The sequence below is a fragment of the Puma concolor genome, chromosome D4 (genome assembly GCF_028749965.1).
Source record: "Puma concolor isolate L17-30 chromosome D4, mPumCon1.1.hap2, whole genome shotgun sequence".
NCBI lineage: Eukaryota > Metazoa > Chordata > Mammalia > Carnivora > Felidae > Puma > Puma concolor.
In genome coordinates this window covers 70468492-70488828 of record NC_141679.1, presented here as the reverse complement: position 1 = coordinate 70488828, position 20337 = coordinate 70468492, and the positions used below count along the sequence as shown (strand labels likewise).

The window sequence follows — 20337 nt, the reverse complement described above, 5'->3', positions numbered from 1 at the left end:
TGATGATCGTTATCTGGGTCATCCATCACAATCAATATTGACAAGATCCTGAAGAACCGCAGTGCTACCAATTAGCTAGTCACTATTTTATCGAAGGAAACTAAACTTACTGTAAGCCTTCAGGAGAAAATGGGATACATTCAGCTTGGTCAGTGCCCCGTATAAAATTATCAAGCATGGTTTTTATGCCCTGAAACCAAAATATTCTTGAAAACTACAAGGGAAGTAATGGGAGAACAGTGTGAGGTAATGTTATATGTAAAATACATATGTGTATATTACATACATACACACAGTGTGTATACACACACACACACACACAATTACTATTTACTGTCTTTAGTATCTTTGTTTTATGGTGTCTTCAGCTACTCAAAATGGGGATCTGCTCGTTTGTGCTTAGATTTTCAGCTCACGGCACCACTGATGTAGGTGTTTGTAGAATTACTACCTATATTGTGTCTGGTGTGTATATTTAGGGGATAGTCATGCTGGCACTCAAGTCAAGAAGTTTTTCTTGTGAGTCAAAAATAACTTGTAGATTTACAGAATACTTTTACGTTCCTGAAGTGAGAATATTCTGCTAAGTTCAGGTGGGGTGAGGAAGGGATGACTCATGACTTCAACAGCATGAGGATCCCAAACCAAAGGAATTCACAAGTAAAAGGCGAAAGATTTATGCGATCTGAAGAGAAACCTGAGCATGCAAAGGAGTTCACAAGTAAGGTGATTTCTTCTGTATTAAATCTTCTGTTTTATTTACAGAGATCTTTAAATGTATACATATTGCAGCGCTGAAGAAAAAATTACAATTTAAGAAGCCCTTTTATTTGAAATTTAGTGTAAATAAAGACACAATCTTAAGCCATTATTCAGTTTTGTTTTTAGTTTAGATGATGTGAAAGTTTTTGTTCCATGCAAAGGCCCGTGTGTCTTGGGATTACAGCAACCTCTTGGCCGGCTACCCTATAGCTAGAGCGTGAGACTGAGCGACTACAACACTGTATCAGCGCACTTCCCCGCTAGGAGAGCCTCTTCCTGATTCCGTCATTTAGGAAAGCCACAGTGTTCCATTCGATTTGGTTGCAGAGAGGAAGGCCACCCCAGAGGTGTAAGGGGCAGAGGGGGTATAGTCTACACCCTGCCTCTCCCCTATAACCTAGAGGGAGAAGAGCTGGGGCTGAAGGGGCGGCACTAGCATTTTTGGTAGCGTCCGTCAGACAAAGATTCAGTAAAAAGGCCCAATTGTTTTTTTTAACTTCAAACTGAGGGAAAATTGAGGCAAAAACAATGATCATGCCATAACATTTCAAACAGAAGTGTGTCAAAATGTAGTATTCACCAACAGGTTACAGAATGATGGGTAAATTATTTTTACTTTGCTACTTAAAACATAGGTGTCTTGTCCAAATTTTCCTCAAAGTGCTTTTGTTTGTTTGTTTTTAATCCAATAAAAAGAAAACCAAAAAAAAAACATCCCTGCTTGACGATTGTTACGTAAAAGCAAAAGGAGAATTGAGTGAGTACATGGGCAGGGCAGAGGACCAAACAGGAACTGAGCCTTGTTATGCAAGACAAAGACAGGAAAGTAGGTTAAGTTTTAAGATGAGACGTGTCTGCGGATGGCTGGGTGTGAAGCATGCTTCACACGTGCTGGGTCTTGAGAGCTCTGATCGCTCAGGCCAGGGAAGTGTGCGCATGCCGTGCTGTGTGTTACTCCCTTGTGGTCCTCATGATGTGGCTGTCGTGGCAGTGATGCGCCTCACCACGACTTCTTCATACTGTTTTTGTGTCAGTAACCCATCTGTTATGCTCTTACTTTCTTCAAATTTGGGCAGCACAACTGCAATGTAGCCTTCAGTGGATGGCTAGAAAGGAAATAGAAGATTTAGTACTGTCAGATGTGTAAAATCAGGTAAAAAGTATGTGGATGGGATCATACTTTTTTCTCCCCACTTTACCTTCTCTTGTAGAATAGATGGCTTATGGAGAATGTTTTCATTCACTTCCATCAACCGTCCTCTGACACAGCTATTTAAAAAAAAAACTGTTTTGAAGAACAACATTACCTCCCTTGTTTCTTCTAAATTGTGGTTAAAAAGTAACTCACCTAGATATGGTGTATTCTTCTCCATCTGAGCAGTAAATCTTACATAGAGGTGCAAGCTCTGTTAGAAACTGTGCCCCCTGATAATAAAAGGGAAGAAGTTATTAAGTAGTGTACGTGTTCACTTTACTTTGAGAGGCAGCCCTCAGTGTTAGAATATATTCCTGGAGCTAGTGTTTTAAATAAAAATGACTTTAGTACAGAAAAAATATTCATTTATTCAAACATTTATGTAAGTGCCTACTATAGGGCAGCTATAATCGTAGGCTCTAGGGGAAAGAGCAGACTAAGACACCTGAGGTAAAGCGTACTTTAAAGATTAAGAATATATTTTATCAACTTTAACAGTATGGAGGTTCCTCACAAAACTAAAAATAAAACTACCCTATGACCCAGCAATTGCACTGCTAGGCATTTATCCAGGGGATACAGGTGTGCTGTTTCGAAGAGACACATGCGGTATCAACACATGTTGTTTCGAAGGGACACATGACTATCAACATTAGCCAAAATATGGAAAGAGCCCAAATGTCCATCGCTGGATGAATGGATAAAGAAGATGTGTGTGTGTGTATATATATATATATATATATATATATATATATATATTTACACACACACACACACACACACACACACACACAATGGAGTATTACTCGGCAATCAAAAAGAATGGAATCTCGCCATTTGCAACTACTTGGATGGAACTAGAGGATATTATGCTAAGCGAAATTAGAGAAAGACAAATATCATATGACTGGAATGAGGAATTTAAGATACAAAACAAATGAACATAAGGGAAGGGAAACAAAAATAATATAAAAACACAGAATGGACAAAACATAAGAGACTCTTAAATATGGAGAACAAACAGAGGGTTACTGGAGGGTTTGTGGAAGGGGGGGGATGGGCTAAATGGGTAAGGGGCATTAAGGAATCTACTCCTGAAATCATTGTTGCACTATATGCTAACTAACTTGGATGTAAATTAACAAAAGAAAAAAAGAAAAAAAAACTTAAAAAAAATGTATTTTATCAACTGTAAATGAGAAAGTTACATATGGCCACGTAAAGATTTCAAAAGTGTAAGAAAATCCATCAATGAGCAATAATGTAAAATTCAACATGACAGAGTATGACAGTAATATTAAACAAAGTTACTTTCATTAAGACCTAACTTATTTTTTATATTAGAACTTACTAGATAAAGGAACTTCTTTATTAGGGTTAATTACTAACACTACTTGAAGCAGTTATATTTTTCTAATTAAAAAGAATTCACTTTGAGGAAAATTTAGAAAAATAAAAAAGTTTTAAATAGCAAATAAGAATAGTTTGCCCATTATCCTATAACCCAGAATACTGCGTTTTGACATTCATCTGTTGGAAGGTTAAGGCATGGCTGTTGTTTCATGTACTCCACTATATGAGTGTGTCTGGGGGAGGTTCTGACAAATATCTACAAGGAAGCTCATAGGGAACCCCTGCATGCATGTCTCACATGTTGCTCATTTTCCCAGAAATTTTTCCTACAGTGAACATGGGTATTTGAGGTCAAGATGCTATTCTCCATGACCTCTCTACCACTCAAAACATTAGATAGCACACAGATGCTACCACAACTGGCTTTAGTCCTCCACACGTGGGTATTTCATTTCAAAATACTAGTCAGTGTGGCTCCTCACTTTTCCCGAGGAGGGCTGAGGATTTGTCCCTGAGGGTGTGTCCATCACTGGGTCTGTATTAAAAGAGCAGAAATGTTTTGACCCCTTTTGTATCACCTCCCTTGGGAGAATCATTGGCAGTGCTGAGATTCAATCACATCTTATCTGTAGTGGGTTCCACATTTAGGTACTTCTCTATTCTTCAACAGTAACAATAGTGTTACTATTTTGGACAAAGATTTATCATAGGAACCTCACAAGCACTAGCTGTTATACTTGTAATTTGCAGACTTTATTTTTTAAGAAAGGTTCGTGCTTTTCTAAGTCCATGTGCTTCATGAGCAAGGAAAAATTAATACTTGTAAGGTATGTTATTAGGGAATTTCAGGCCTACAAAGGGGAGTATAGACAGGGTCTCCTAGAACGATGAGGGTAATTAGCAGAAACTCTTAGTATCAAGTCAGAAAATGAAGGAGCTAAATCATCCACTGAAACTTTCCTATCCCGTAGCTATGTCAGGGTACTTCAGTATGTTACTGAATTGTCCTTGGTGTGATGCTCTCTTTTAATAAAATGTGTCCACCCTGCCTAGAGTTGTAGAGGGTAGAGAGAACATTACAACTGAGCACTGTGTGGTGCTGCAAGGTGCTAAGGTGACTGGATCTGTATCAAATTGGCAAAGATGAAAGAATGGAAAATGGTGAGGAGCAAATACTGTTATTTTTTTTTTTTTCAGAATTTTTTCCCCACTATCTCAGGATATTTTTAAATTTATATTTGAAAATACATGTTAAAGAAGAGTTGGTCACCTAAGTTTTAGACAACTCAAGATGCTGGCTTCATAAAACTAGAAGAGACAAAAATATCTTGTTATATTGGTATTAAAGTTGTCCTTTCAAAGGTTCGCCTTCTCCATCCTCCACCCTGGGAGTGACAGGAATGGTGGCACAAAACCGAAAATATGACAAATCCTTTTCCTCCTGAAATACCTCATTTTTTGGTCTAAGAATTTCTTTAAGGTTAAGGTATTCTTAAAATTAGCACATCAAACTGTCAGGGAAGTATGCTGAGCACATATCCCTGGATTCTAAGACTGACTGGATCTGTCACTACTATGACATTGAAGATTTAAGTGGACAATTACAGGAACGTACCCGCTTAAATTTCCCAGAGACCTTGTTCTGAAGTCTACTACAGTTGGTGCTGATTTGATAGGAAATGCTTTTGATTGTTTTTCCACTTTGAAGAACTGGATGAGATTCTGCCAATGTGATGACACATATTCTGTAAGGAGCAAAAATGTGGTGCTGTGTTATTGTTTGGAAGAATTCTTCCTCATACGACACAGTACTCCTACTCACGCTATTGTTTTCCCCCATTTTCCTCTGGCTACTGCTGGAACTTAACTAAGACGGGAAGGCAATAATAAAAGAGGAGAAGTGAGGGGGCGCCTGGCTGGCTCAGTTGGTTAAACGTCCGACTTCGGCTCAGGTCATGATCTCATGGTTTGTGGGTTCAAGCCCCGCATTGGGCTCTGTGCTGACAGCTCAGAGCTTGGAGCCTGTTTTAGATTCTGTGTCTCCCTCTCTCTCTCTGCCCCTCCCCCACTCACGTTCTGTCTCCCTGTCTCAAAAATAAATAAATATTAAAAAAATTTAAAAAAAAAAAGGGGGGGGGGATAAGTGAGACTGAATTTCCTTCCCAGAAAAAAGAAGAGCATTAGAAGTCATTAGGTAGCACTGAGGTTGATGAGAAGGAAGGCATGCCCTCTCCATGAGGGTCCTCCATTTGGATGTTTGGTTAATCAAGTTTGTTTGGAGTAGACACTGAAAGGCTCATTCTTGTCAGCCCAGCTCTTATAATAAATGCCATTTCAACATAGTGTTAGATAATCATTTAATGACCATTTGTTCAATCCAAGACCATACCAGGCTACAATACCAGAAACTTTTTTTATAATTTAAAATTCCCAATTTGCTTACCGGTTGGAGTGCTGTAGTATACAGTGGTCCTCACAGGGTTTGCCTTTGACATCTAGAAGAATGAATGACTCTGTTGATTGGTGGGTCGGCATTTACTCCCACTGTGTGGTACTTTCTTTGGTTTGTACAGGTAATTCTGAAGATTGAACACATACTGATCCTTGGTATCCCTTTATTACCCAAAAAGATATACATAAAGCCTTCCTGTAAAGTACTTAAAGGGCCCTGGCCCAGAAAGAATCATTCATTCAATATTAAAGTGATTGTGATGGAAACCAACCTGACAATAAATTTCATATATTGAAAAAAATATATTAAAGTGTTTGCTAACTCTTTGCTCCATTTTGCTCCATCCTCACTTGAAAATGAGTACACTCAGGGATGCCTGAGTGACTTAGTTGGTTAAGCATCAGACTTTGGCTCAACTCATGATATCACGGTCTGTGGGTTTGAGCCCTACATGTCCTCTGTGCTGACAGCTCAGAGCCTGGAGCCTGCTTCGGATTGTGTCTCCCTCCCTCTCTGGCCCTCCCCCACTCATTCTCTCTCACTCACTCAAAAATAAACATTTATATATAGATAGATAGATGGATATTTAAAATGAGTACACTCATTATTTCTATTAGAAAAAGTGCCAATCAGCAATGCATTCTTTATATAATACAGTAGTATATGTTTTGTTAGTCAATTTTAGAGTGACCAACTCTTTCTGATTTACCCAAGACGGTCTTGATGTTAGCTCTGAAAGTCTCAGATTCTGGGAAACACCTCAGTTTGGCTACAAAATTATATACCACAATATTTAAAAAATGAGTACACCTATTATCCCTGAATGAAAGGGAGCAAGTAGGGCCTAGAGAAGAGTCCTCAACGATGCTCCCACCACTGATATGTACTGCGTACACAAAGCAGTACAACACGATACCGACTCCCAACTGACACGTGTATGGTACTGGCAACTTTTAGTAAAACTGTTAGATTCTGCTTTCCAAATGCCTCTATTCGAACCCACCTCTTCTCTCCATCCCTGCCTCTATTATAGTTTTCGACCTCATTTAAATCATTGTGTGTATGGTCACTGCTATAGGATTGAGCCCCTCGAAGCTTTTCCAGCCCCTCCCTTCCTTGGTGGGGATCTCACCTTAGACTAGTATCTTATCGCAAGCGACCCACCCTTGAACTCGCACTACATCGCCAGCCCCAGAGTGCGCCCGGCTGTATTTCAGGCCCCTGAGTCTGCAATTGCCATTCCTTCAGTTTAGAAGGGAACAGAGAGTTCCAGTTCCTCCAGACGTGGCGAGGAAGCACCGGGGCGCGCGCCCGTGGCTTATGATCTGTCACCACCGTCCCTACAACATCAGGCCAATGCGGCCGAACAGAGACCTACATCATTCCCCTCTTACCGGCTTTGTACCAACGAGTGAAGTAACGATCCACGAGCGAAGGCACTGCGGGTCCCTCTGCCCCGGGCTCGGTAGCCATGGCGACCACGGTCGCCACTACCCCCGCCTTCCGGGACCCGAGCACTTCCTCTTTGTACGCCCGAAGCGAGGACGTACTTCCGGCGCGCGGGCCACGGCGTGCGCACGCGTGCTGCTTTCCTGGCCCGGCAGATTCCGCCACCGAAGCTTCTCAGTACGGTGCTTCGAAGTCAGACGTCAAATCGGGGACCGAAAATAGTAGTGTGGGCGGGAGGGCAGAGGGACAGAGGCGGAGGGGAGGCACAGCTCCCCACCCTACCTTGCCGGGGCTACGGAGAAGGCCGGCCACGCCTCCGCCTCCTCGTGACGTCACTCCCGCGCCGCTGTTGGTGTGTCCCGTCTGCTTCGCACGCTCTTTGCAGTCTTACGGGTTGTCCTTTCGACCCCTCTCCAGCCGCTCCTCCGGGGGTCCAGCGGCCCGGGGGCCCAATTCGCGTCCCGAAAGCTGGAAAGCCGCGGACCGAGAGGGGCGTGTGTGCAGCCCCGGGCGGGCTCCGGAAGGGCAGGCTACGCGTGGCTGAGGAGGCGTGGGCAGAGCACCGCTGTTTGCTGATCCTCGCAGCGCGGCGCAGGTGAGCATTCGAACGACTCACTCCGGGGCATGGGCGGGCACGGAACCTGGCGTGTCCTCAAGGGATGTCCTGATGAAGAGGACCCCGGAGCGTGCAAACTCTCCCTGCTGCAGGAAACCCGGGAGTGGAGTATGGCGTGATAACCTTTGCCTTTAAATTCTCTTTTTGGAGACTTGCCATCAGCGCCATCCGGGGTCTGCGGCAAGCGGCATGCTGGGGAAGACGTGTTGCTCCCCGGTCGGCACATTGACCAGCCTCCGGATTCCTTGCAGGAGGGGACAATATCGCTGAACAATTAATGCACCAAATAAAGCGAATCAATTAATGTGCGACTGTTAGTGAATTGGGTTTGTGTTGCGCGCTGCTTCTGGCATCTTTTATCGTGGAGGTGCCCCCTGTGCTTCTCGACCTAATGTGGTATATTATGTGGTCCTCTCTCTCTTTAAACTGTGACCTCTTTGTAGGCAGTGACAGAGTCCTCTCTTGTCTTCAGATCCTAGCACTTAACCAAGAGCTTAGTAGGTGTTTGTGTAGGCCACACACCGGGTCATGGGATTAATTAGATACTGTGCAAAGAATTGAAACTGTATTGACAGCAACAGAGCTAACCAGTGAATAGTTTAATATGAAATATGAGCAAAAACGAGGGAAAGACCGTTTTCATCTTGGGGGACAGAGAGAACAGAAATGCCATGTCCTCAAGCAGGAGGAACTCACTTGAATAGGATAATAGCAGTACTTCGATTTACAGGTTGTATTTGATGTGCTTGCGAGACATCTTGGTGATAATATCAGAAGGTTGAAAATGTGGGTTCGTTGTTCACTTTGGGGACGGTCAGGACTAGACATTTAGATCTAGTCAGCACATTAGTGAGCTGCCTGGTACTTGTAGTCATGGGCACGATAATAGCCAAGAGGCGAAAGACTGGAGGAGTTGCCAGAAATTTCATAGAGGATACAGGATTGATCTGTGGTATGAAGAGATCTTTAGCACACTTAAGGACTGGGAAAGGTTTCATCATTGAGGAGCTGGATATTGCAGATGTAAAAGAAAGGGTACTAATAAGTTGAGGTCCCAGGGAAGTGTGGAGGCTGCTACTTCCCTAGCCTTGAAAAGGAGTAGGGGATGCTTCTGAGAAGATAAGGGAATACGATGATAGGTGTGAAAAGTTAAAGAAGTTTTTTGAGCTTAGAAGGGTTGGGTTGGTGCGAGGTAAATTAATAGCTCACCTTTGTCGGTGATTTTGGAAGCTCTGTGACTTGAGAACTCCGGTTGTTTGCTATGTTTGTCACGCAGGGTCCAATCAGGAAAGTAGAAACCACACAATATTCCAACTGAATTTAGCATGAAGAATTGGTTAAGTAGCTATTTGAGGAATAAGAAGCAAAAGAAAGCAGTGAGGTAACATAAAACGTGAACTGATGAAAGTAGCTGTAACACTTAGCTTAGGGCTTAGGTTCAAAACAAGGGAAGATGGAGTTATCATGACCTAATCTTGGAGGAGAGGCATCGTAAAACTGGACTCTGACTTCAGGTGTTGATGACTCTGAAATTCAGAAGAGTCCTGTGTTCTGGATTTCAGTGTCTGGAGAGAGACTGCCGGGTTAGTGCTAGTGTCGTTTGGAGTGGGGCTGATGAGGTTGGTGCTGGGAGTGCCAGGGACTGGGACCAAGGGCCCCTCAAGGATGGAGGCCCATTGCTGGGACGACAGTGACTGGTGTAGCAAGATAACAGGAAAAAGTCTTCAGCTCTTTCCGTCTCGATCCTCCATATTCTTATCCTGGGGTCTCTCGACCCCAGGGATATACAGGTTTTTGGTTAATAGAGGCCAAGTTCACAGGAGGCATAGGAAGACATTTGATGATCTGATAATAGCGACAGTAACAGCATGATTATTAGATAAACTGGCATCAAAGACACACTGGAGACTCTACATTGGACCCCTTTGCCCATCTGTTCTCTTTTCTTCCTTCTCTATCACTCGCTTACCCCTCTGTAGCCAGGCATTCTCTCATCTCACATCTAGCCATCCTTTCAGATCTGTGTCAGTGGTCATCTGTATGATGTTTAAAGATAAAGATATGTAATTTTTAAATTTCTTGAAAAACCAAGCTTTCTATCTAGAATTAGATCTAAATTAAAAACCTACATGATGTAATACCAGTTCAAATAATTTCCAGAAGCTCTTGAATATAAATGTCACCAAAGCTTACAAAACCATTGTTGGCTTTGATTTTCTTCCTCACTCCCACCATGTGATGTATGGTCTTGCCTTCCTCTTAAGCCACATTACATGTTGTACTTTCATATTACGCTTACCATTATGTGCTGTAGTAGTATGAAGATGAACTCGTCTTTATTCTTGCATTGTCGTATGTATGAAATGCAACATGAGAGAATTCATCTTGGATTAAGGTGATAATAAAATTAAGGTGATAATAAGGCCGTTGTGGTCTGTATGTTGCCACCCCTAACATAAATTAGACTTCCAGTTATAAACTGTATAAACTTTAAAGGTATCTGAATATAAATATCCAGTATGTTAAAATTCATTTTTTTTTTCTCTTAGCTAATGTTATATATTTAAGCAGGTCTGATTTTGCCAGACCAAAGTAGGTTTCCTATTTATCATACTTTTTTCACCTTTTCTATTGCACTGATAAAAACCAGGCCAGGAAAGCCAAATTATGTGAAGTAGTTATATCAAGTCACCAAGCTCCTCAGTATTTATTGGTCATTGTGAGTGCCGTAATATCGTACTGTCTTTTTTTTCCTCTCTGAGAACAGTATATACTTTTATTAAAAAATATCAGTATTTATGTTTTAAACGAACATGGAAAACTAGTTTACAAAGAAATTTACCTGGTAATATTAAAGCCATTTTATTCTAGATTTTCTTCAACTGATAGGATACGTATATGGATTTTTATATGATTTTATTTTATTATTTTTTAAATATTTATTTTGAGACAGAGAGAGAGTGTGCAACGGGGGGAGAGGCAAGGAGAGAGGGAGAGAATCCCAAGCAAGTTCCACGCTATCATCGCAGAACCTGACATGGGGCTTAATCTATGAGCTTTGAGATCATGATTGGATGCTCAACAAACTGAGCCACCCAGACACCCCTGATTTTATAAATCAGTCAGGTTATAAAGATACTCAAATATGCAAAAATAAGATGTTTTCTTATTTATTTTGATCTTTTCAACTTTCCTGAGGAATAACTGATGTTAAATCTTTTTGAAGAAAAATTTTAAAGTTGAGGATCTTGTCTCTCCCAAAGGGTAAAAACATAAAGTAGATTTCAGAACCTCCGTTTGTAGACCATTGGTAAACAAAATGAGTTGGTGAGGTTGCGACCACAACCCTCTGGGTTCGGATTAGGTCTTTTTCTTTTTTTCTTGGTTATTCTAACTACCATGTCCCTGCCCCTATATTATTTTGCTTAATTTGAGTGTCATTTGTCACTATTAAGCAGTTCCTTTCTCTCAGAGTAATAATTCTTCATCAAGAGATATTTGTACTTTCAGGAATTGCTTCATCATGAGAAATCTAAAATTACTTCGGACCCTGGAGTTCAGGGATATTCAGGCTCCAGGGAAACCTCAGTGCTTTTCTCTCCGAACTGAACAGAGGACAGTGCTCATTGGCTCAGACCATGGACTGATAGAAATAGACCCCGTCACAAGAGAAGTAAGTTACTTTTTCCAAACTTACTTCCCCCATAATCCTCATTTTAAATCTTACTGAATTTGTATCCTCCTAAATGAATATTCCCATTGCCTTATATTGATGTCATATTAGATATTACTTGAATAGTAACCTGCCTTTAACTCTACTTGTGTTTCAAATGTAAGTTGGCAAAACTCTGACGTTATATTTTGTGTGGGTGCTCTACTTTTTACCCCTTCTATCATGTAAATACTGTTTATAACAGTGGATCACAACTGGGAATGCAAATGAAAATTGCAAATTTAAAAGCTCTTTGAGTTGATTCTGATATCTTCCCTTAACTATATTTTGCTACTTATGTATTTTAGGTAATTACAATCTTAGTTCTTTTTCCCTATACTATAGAAATTTTAGAAAACCATAGTTACTAGCCTTATATTTTATTGGGCATTTTTTGAGACCAGGCTTCTTGCTTTTGTTTAGTATTTGCTTGGCAAAAAGTCCCATAAACTAGCTTTTTTTTTTTTTTTCGTTTTATTTTTAAGCAGTCTCTATCCCCAGCATGGGGCTTGAATCTGCAACCCCGAGATTTAAGAGTCACATGTTCCACTGACTGAGCCAGCCAGGTATCCCCGCGAACTATTTTTTTGGTTGTTAAAGATTGTAGGGTTGTAATATTTCTCAAATGAAGGTTTGGATTTTAATCTAGAAAAAAATTTTTTGAAAACTTTTATATTAGAAAAGAAGCATCAAAAAGTCATTTATTTTTGGAAATGTTATGAATTGGTCTTGAAAGTCTATTGGCCTAACTTGCTAATGTGTTTGTTTTGGTGAAAGGTGAAAAATGAAATTTCTTTAGTGGCGGAAGGCTTTCTTCCAGAGGACGGAAGTGGCTGCATTGTTGGCATTCAGGACTTGCTGGATCAGGAGTCTGTTTGTGTGGCCACAGCCTCCGGAGATGTCATACTCTGCAATCTCAGCACATGCCAGGTAAGTGGAAGGGTCCAGTGAGGAGGAAATCTCCAGCAGCCTCAAGCCACGTGTTTTGTGTAGAAGTTGAAAAAATCAGGAGCCATAATACTTAAGTATTTTGCAAATGAGAGTCTTTGCATTATGTATTTCTTGACAAAAAGTTGTTGGCCTGGCTGTAGCTGTACTGTAGCTATATGTTAGCTGTATTTCTAAAGCTCACTTTTGTCTACTGATGGCAGCTGGAATGTGTGGGGAGTGTGGCCAGTGGCATCTCCATCATGAGTTGGAGTCCTGACCAAGAACTGGTGCTTCTTGCTACAGGTAAGCTTGTCCCTGGTCTCTCGCTCTGACTTTTATAAAACGGGACGCATAATACCTTAAAGGCTTAAGTTTTGGGGTACTTATTCAGAAAATTTCTTTGAACAGTGATAGCATCATTATAATCTAGAGGGAATTTGTTCTTTTTGACTTAAATTTCACCTCTTAGTATATTGTTTTAAAAAATTATTTCTTATAACTGTTTCAATTTTTGGAAATGAGAAACAGTCCTAAAACTTGGAAAAACTCTGAGGTCCACAGTAAAATTGTCAGCAATATTTAATCTGTTCCAAGAGCAAGAATTGTTATTAAACAGATTCTGAAGACTGCTCTTCTAGCTCTTTCAGGACCTCTTCATAAGCTCTTGAAAACTACTTTTTTTCCCCTTTGAGTCTGTTCATTCCAGATGAGCTTCTGTAAATTGGCACCCCTGATGAGGTATGTATTTGAAGAGATAACCTTGGTGAAGTGTGAAGTTGGTGGAGGAGGGCTGGTGGACTTTCATGTTAGCTTTCATAAACAGTTGAGAATAAGCACCAGGTAACTTACCTAGGCAGGCAGAGCTGTTTTGTTGTTTTTTTCCTTCAAATGAGAGTCAAAATATTTTGAGTGAATTGTGTCTTTCCTGTTCTCACTCTAAACTCCTCCACTCCAGCCCTGTAGCTTCCAGTGCTGTAGATACTTATGAAATAGCACATTTGTTATGTGAAAACAAAATCATTCTTGTTTGTGCCCACCCAAGGTCAACAGACCCTAATTATGATGACAAAAGACTTTGAGCCCATCATGGAACAGAAGATCCACCAGGATGATTTTGGTGAAAGTGAGTATAGCTTTCTTTTGAAACATTTTGTGACCTGAAGTTCCTCTCAGGTTTGATCATTTTCAGAAACCCAAAGAACTATGAAAGGTGAAGCTTCATGCATCAGTGTCTGGTAGCCCAGGTCCTTTAGCCCTTTCCAGACCATACAAGGCATTCCTCTGGTGTTTGCGGCTCTGAGAGTTCAGGTTGCCAGTAACCTGGGGAATAGAAATCTGCTTAATGTCACCTGCATAGTTGTTACCCAAACCTCAGGGCAGGCTTAGGCTGGGGCTTCAATGAAAGGAACTGTGCTAGCAAAAATAAAGCGAGCATTTCTGGGGTACAGTTTTGGGGCAAAAACAAGAGAGGTGGGATAGAAGGCCGATTTCTTTGTTCCTACTGATTGGACCCGAATCTCCATTTTCATGGGAACCATCAGATTGTTTTCTTCCTAAGATGTAGCTGATGTGTGGGAGTATTGAAAGGGGAGAAGAGAGGAGATGTTTATTGAGTATAGGAAGCTCTGGCCATCACAAAGGCACCAGGTAGATGGCCCGGTTGAGGAAAGGGATGGGGGAGAAGGGATTTTAACTTTTACTGATTACTGACCTCATGCCTTCTTGTTCTCCCAGCTCTGAGAAGTCATTTAGAAAGTTGCTACTCATTTATTTATTCAAAAATAATTTATTCAGAGGTGATTTTTGGGTAGGTACTGTGAACACAGCAGTGTGTTTGGTGGTGTGGATAATTCAGATTTTCCTTTAAGGAGTCCCTTAATAACATGTGTAGGTATTAGGGTAGTGTGAGGGGAAGGGAGCAATGGAGAGGGAGGACTTGAGAAAGCTGGCTTGAGCTGAGTCTTGGCTAAATTGGTGTGGGGTGGGTGACAGTTGAGGGTAGGGGTGTGGTGTAAGCAAGGAAATTCATCCATTGCCAGGCATGGATGCTTCATAGACACGGCATGGCTTACTCAGGCAGCCGTGAGTACTGTTGTATTGCTGCTGGCAGGACATGAGTGTGAATTGAAATAAACAGGATAGATTTTGATTAAATTTGGACAGGTTTTGATGATGCTGGATTTATTGATTGATTGGTAGAGAGGGAAGAGACTGGAGACAGGGTGATCAGATAGGGGTAGTAAAAGAAACGGGTAAGAGATAAGGAAGGTGAATGTGGGGCCGAAAGGTGGAATGAGTTCAGGAAAAATTTGATTTTCAGGGAGGACGGGGATATGTTTTTAGAATTATCTGAGAAATGTTTTTGGAATACGTATACATGATTCTCCTCCTGTCTTCGCCAATTAGAAATAGTAGTTAGAATGTGAAATAAACGGGTTTGGGTATGTAAGGTGAGGAAGAAAGAGTTTAATGGGGCTCCAGTCAGAAGCTCAGGTGATGGGAATAAAGATGCCAGTAACTGAGAGGGAAGGTAGGGAAATGCTGACTTGTAAGCGGTAGATGGTGAGTTCTGTTCTGGATTTATTTAAGGGCCATGTGGGATCACCATGTGGAGTAGGCAAATAAAAGGGGTTGAAGCTCAGGAGAGGTCAGAGATGTGGATTGGGAGTCAGTGGCATGTAGGGAATCTTTATAGTCTTGGGAGGAGGTAAACTTAACTCAGGAGCAGGTGTGGTGCTAGAAGAGTCTAGGATCTAGGGTGGGACTCCTGGGCATCCTTTTTGAGGACAGCCACAGAGGGAGTAACCAGCACACCTTTGGATGACAAAGTGCACTGGCCTGGCTAATCCCACTGACTTTTTCAGAAGAAACTTAATAATAGAGTGTAAGTCAAGGGAGAGGGGGTCCAAGTCAGGGTCGTAGGTCTTAGACATATATTTGTCTCATCACTCTGTGATTGTGGTGAATAGATATTTTCCCTGTAACCCAGGGGTTGACAAACTTGTTCTGTGAAGGGCGGGATAGCAGTTATTTTCAGCTTTGCAGGCCACATGGCCTCTGTTGTAGTTACTCACCTCTGCTGTTTTAGCGTGAAAGCAGTTACAGACAATACATAAAAGAATGGGCATGGCTGTGCTTCAATAAAAATTTATTTGTAAATGTAGATACAGGCTGTAGTTTACTGATCCCTGCTCTTACCCCATCACTTATTGTCTGATCCCATTGGAAAAGTTCTCTTGCTTCATTCGTTGGTCCTTTACATCTCTGGAAACTTTCAGATAGAAGCACAGGGGGTGTGCACCAGGGTAAGCATTGCTGTTCATAGACAGATGCAAGGTGTGCTATTGTAGTACTCCCATGTACCCATGCAGAGCATACAGGAAATGGTCATGCTGACCTGTAATATATAGAAATTACGAGGGGGAGGGGAAGGAAAAAAAAGAAGAGGTTAGAGAGGGAGGGAGCCAAACCATAAGAGACTCTTAAAAACTGAGAACAAACAGGGTTGATGGGGGGTGGGAGGGACGGGAGGGTGGGTGATGGGTATTGAGGAGGGCACCTGTTGGGATGAGCACTGGGTGTTGTGTGGAAACCAATTTGACAATAAATTTCATATTTAAAAAAAAAATTACAAACAGCTCTGCTTCGTCAGAATCAATGGCAGGAGGGAAGTATTGGGTCCTGGATCTGCCTGATACTTTCAGAGACATGTCAGTAGTACCTGTTGCAGGCAGATGCCTGATCCTGCCTACTGGAACAGAGGGTTGCATTATTTCAGCACCTGACTGCATACTTTATGCAAGAGAAATATTGTGATTTAGAGAGAACCTTAGTCTGGAAGGTGGACAGCCTGTGTTCTAATTTTGGCTTCTGCCAAATTTAGAGGGTCTCATTTTCTATCTGTGTGAGGAGTGAATTCGTTAATCTACAGTCCCCACCACCACTGACAGGAAGGTTGGATACATTTAGATGACCAAATAATTATAATCAGAATTTTATTCCTAGCTCTTGTGTTGAGTTTAAAGTTCTTATCCATGGATGTATCTCATAAATTCTTCATGTTTCATTCTTACTTGTGAAGTGGGAATTGTTGACTGTCCTTGAGGGAATTTAGAATATATAAGATGACAGTGAAGTGCTTTCCAAAATAAGACCATTTCAGATTCTTCAAAAATCACTGCTGTGTATGATATGGAACATTGGTTTTCAAATATTGAGTGCTAGTCAGTTTATTGAGAGGTCTCAGAGGACCCAAGTAATTGCCAGTGACCTACTTAATGAAGAATAGCAGTGGAACTGTTTTTATTTCATTTCATGTAGCTTATTGGTTGTCTTGCATGTTCTCTATCAATTGCTCTCTAGGCAAGTTTATCACTGTGGGATGGGGCAGGAAGGAGACGCAGTTCCATGGATCAGAAGGTCGGCAAGCGGCCTTTCAGGTGCAAATGGTAAGATTGGTCTGATGGAAACAGAACCTTGACTGGAACAAATACAAGTTTTGCCAACTACCGGGAGCTCTTAGGTGTCCTGTTAGAGGCTGATAATGGATAGAGCTCTTCTGCTTTAGTAAAACTGAAACTTTAGAGCCCTCGGAATGAGTCATTCTAGAAAGACCCCTTTTCCTTTCTTATTGCCAAGTTGCTTTGTATTTTTTTTTCAGTGTAAGAATAATTATAACTAATACTCAGTTTAAAAAATATATCATCACAGATAGAAATGAAGTATTTTGTATATCCCTCCCAGATACTCTCCCTTTCCTCCCCAGAAAGAGCTGCTATCCTGCATTCACTGTAGATCATTCTTGTGTATGTTTGTATATTTTTCCTACATACATAAATTAGGTACTTTTTCTGATTTTTCCCTTTGGATGAAACTCTGTTTTCCTTTTCTCTGAATACATTTTTTTTCCTTTTTTCTGAATACATTTTGAAGGTAGAACTATCAGAGTTATTGATAATGGATTAAATGTGGAATGAGAAGAAAGAATGATCCCAATATTTGGGCTGAGCAAATAGAAAAGCATATTACTTGTATCCATGTAGACATTTCCATGAGCTCCGTGGGACAGGCGGATCAATAATGCACCGCTTGTCATTTACATTTTCCATCTTTACTGATCTTTACTGGCTACAATCCGTGTAACTCCTATCTCATCTCAGCCTTTCACTAGGGGAAGGGTTTGTGTTCTTTGCCAATTGAGAATATGTCTTGTTAGGCTGCCTTGTGTATTCCCCGCTGTGCGGAGTGTGGTGCTCATGCCGTTCCGCTGCCCCCTGTCACGGGAGTGTGATAATGAATGCTCAGGTGATCATTTGTCCCCCAGCCTGCAAATTTGGCCTCTGTCTTCAAGACTTCAAGACCTTCAGGACTGGGATATAAGTGGTGCTAGAGCCCTTTCTTGCTCCTGTACTGCGGAACACAGAACTCTTCCGTGTTTGCATCATTGCTGCTGGCTTTTTTGCCTCTGATTTTTCTCTTCCTACCTTCCTCTCATCTTTTTAACTTGTCTCTGCACTGTTGTAAAGCTTATACAGTAATCAGATAACCAGAACTCTACCCCTTTACATTTAGATAAACAGAACATCTATTTCCTTACCGTAGTTACCCAGTAGATTCCTCAGCTCATTATGTTTAGTATCAGATCTGCAGCTCTTTTCCTCTGGTGCTGTGCTTGGAGGCCACTTTTTTTATGTGTGAAGATGGATTTTGTTTTGGTTTCTTGGTTTCTTGATGATTTCTGGGTCTGAGAAGCCTTCTAGAAGAGTACCTGACGATTCTATGAAGATGGTTTTCTAGATAGCTTAAATGTCATGTAAAAGATTTAACTTTAATAGTCTGGGGTTTGTTTGATTTGGGGCCATTTAAGTCCCCCAGTAACATTTGTGTTTCTTCCTCTCTTTAGTACGAGTTGGCTTTGCCCTGGGATGACCATAGACCACAAGTGACCTGGCGTGGTGACGGCCAGTTTTTTGCTGTGAGTGTTGTTTGCCCAGAGACAGGTATGGAAATAAATTGCAGTTAAATAAAATATTTTTTATTTTATTATTAAGTTCAAGAAGGTTTTCTTCTTAGGCTTTTTAAAATTATACATACAAGGTGCTGCTTTAGATTTTAAGTGAATTTAGAGCTAAGAACTAAAAGAATTCTTTGAGGTCATCAGCTCCAGCCTCCTACTTGTGGGTACAAATTCTTAACAAGATTAATCTAATTAGCTTTGTAAAACCATGGCAGTTTTTATTAATAAGATGTTGGAACAGTTCTGACTTGACAACATTTTAAATGTGTCTGTTTCTTTATTTTAACTCTGCCACCCAGGAGCCCGGAAAGTGAGGGTATGGAACCGAGAGTTTGCTTTACAGTCCACCAGTGAGCCTGTGGCAGGACTGGGACCAGCTCTGGCTTGGAAGTGAGTGCGAAAAGAAACCTTGTAACTTCTTCCTCAGCGAATATTTTGGAACTGGGGTAGGGGTGGTGATACCTGTTGGGTACAGGTGTTTATATAACACAAAAGGATATTAACTTTTACTCATTTGACTGTAGGCCCATATCTCTCTCTTTGTAGTTTTTCTGAAGTCTGAATTCAATTTGAATAGTAGATTCACAGCTTCTTCACAGATGTCATTCCAAGATATACACATTTTACAGCTTATAGGGAGCTTCTGTATGAAATCCTTGTGTATAACAGAAAATGGTGCTTAGAAGGGAAGTCACAGTCTGCAAGGCTCTCAGGGGCAGTGGAGCTTTGGTGAAAATTAGGAAAAGGGCTTTTTTCTCGGCACAAGCCACAAGCTCTTAGGCTAGAGGGTTCTGTTTGCTGAGGAACATGCAGGCTGGATCTGGGCCCAGTAAACTTCTTGCTTAGTGCCCGCAACTGCCCTGGTCAAAGACAGAAGTGTCTCCTCTGTCTCAGTAGCATCTGTTATATGCCAAACCCCTAGGTCTCTGAGTTTCAGATATCTTTTTCCCACCTGTATTTGAGTGACAATTGGATGACAGAGCAAAGAGAGAAAGGTATTGAAGTTAAAGCTATAGAGACAAATACAAACAGGAGGAGGTGATTGGGAAGTTTTAAGTAGGCTGAGAAGTCTTAAATACCTGTCTGAGCATGGCATAGTTGCTGAAGTCATAGACAGAAGGAGAAATACATTATGTTTTTATGGGACGTAATATTTAGAATAGAATAGTTTAAATAATGTATTGGTTTTTTAAAAAGTCACACTGGTGCAGTCTAAATCCGTAGTCTTGGGGGACAGATGGAGCCTTTGAGCAAATCACGAAGAGGCACTCTATCCCCTGGGCAGGTGGAGTACGTCACTAATGTGAACTGCTTGCCAAGAGTCATGTGGGCTTTAAACCTTCCTTGGGTAGAGGTTTTTTGTTGGAAAAATCGTTTCTCTGACTTTCGTCTTGTTCTTAGCAGTTGGCTGCACTTTTGGACATTCTAACACTCAATGTTTGCGTTGAGGCCCTCAGGTAGTTTGATTGCATCCACACAAGAGAAACCCAGTCAGCAGGATATTGTGTTTTTTGAGAAAAACGGCCTTCTTCATGGACATTTTACACTTCCTTTCCTCAAAGATGAGGTTAAGGTAAGTGCCTGAGTTGTTTCACCATCAAATTTAGGGGACTTTCCTCAGCTGTAGAGGTTTCTGTCTGATGTGGACATATAAAACAGAAGCTCCAGAGTAGATAGTAGTAAAAATAGTGGCTTCTTATAACTGAATTTTTTGTTTTGAAGGATGTTTTGCAAAGAAATGGCAGTCTTTCTTACTCTAGTTAAAACATAGATAGAAATAGAAATCCTAATTAGTATTGTTTATTTGGACAAAAATAATGCTTCCGATGATAGATACTTTTCATTGATAACA

At 41.1% G+C, this 20337-nt stretch overlaps 2 protein-coding genes across 5 annotated transcripts in view; one reads left to right on the top strand and one right to left on the bottom strand.

Annotated features, from left to right (window-relative positions):
• Nucleotides 1-806: 806 nt before the first annotated feature.
• Nucleotides 807-7307, bottom strand: ABITRAM (actin binding transcription modulator). 3 transcript variants are annotated; one of them, XM_025931750.2, is made up of 6 exons: nt 7157-7307; nt 5754-5889; nt 4926-5055; nt 2111-2187; nt 1962-2031; nt 807-1868 (listed from the first exon to the last, which is right to left on the bottom strand). In XM_025931750.2, the coding sequence occupies exons 2-6, from the start codon at nt 5843-5845 to the stop codon at nt 1731-1733; spliced, it is 507 nt and encodes a 168-aa protein (XP_025787535.1). In that variant the 5' UTR covers nt 5846-5889; nt 7157-7307; the 3' UTR covers nt 807-1730. The 3 variants fall into 3 exon arrangements, with proteins under 3 accessions (XP_025787535.1, XP_025787480.1, XP_086539774.1); XM_025931695.2 differs by having other exon boundaries at nt 5754-5805; XM_086683648.1 differs by lacking the exon at nt 7157-7307 and adding an exon at nt 6895-6914.
• Nucleotides 7308-7353: 46 nt separating this feature from the next.
• ELP1 (elongator acetyltransferase complex subunit 1) overlaps nt 7354-20337 on the top strand; it is a 57660-nt gene continuing 44676 nt past the window's right edge. The window contains exons 1-9 of one of the 2 annotated variants that reach the window (XM_086683646.1): nt 7354-7806; nt 11338-11500; nt 12317-12469; nt 12691-12772; nt 13512-13592; nt 16832-16917; nt 18372-18468; nt 18785-18875; nt 19935-20058. In XM_086683646.1, coding sequence (XP_086539772.1) covers nt 11351-11500; nt 12317-12469; nt 12691-12772; nt 13512-13592; nt 16832-16917; nt 18372-18468; nt 18785-18875; nt 19935-20058 — 864 coding nt within the window. In that variant the 5' untranslated portion in view covers nt 7354-7806; nt 11338-11350. The remainder of the gene's footprint in view (nt 7807-11337; nt 11501-12316; nt 12470-12690; nt 12773-13511; nt 13593-16831; nt 16918-18371; nt 18469-18784; nt 18876-19934; nt 20059-20337) is intronic. The other variant, XM_025925119.2, reaches the window with a different exon arrangement.

Coding starts and splice junctions, on each gene's coding strand:
- ABITRAM (XM_025931695.2), bottom strand. CDS start 7,235: ATGGCTACCGAGCCCGGGGCAGAGGGACCCGCAGTGCCTTCGCTCGTG. Junction 2,032..2,110: donor GAAGAATACACCATATCTAG/GTGAGTTACTTT, acceptor TTTTTTAAATAG/CTGTGTCAGAGGACGGTTGA. Junction 1,869..1,961: donor CATCTATTCTACAAGAGAAG/GTAAAGTGGGGA, acceptor TTTCCTTTCTAG/CCATCCACTGAAGGCTACAT.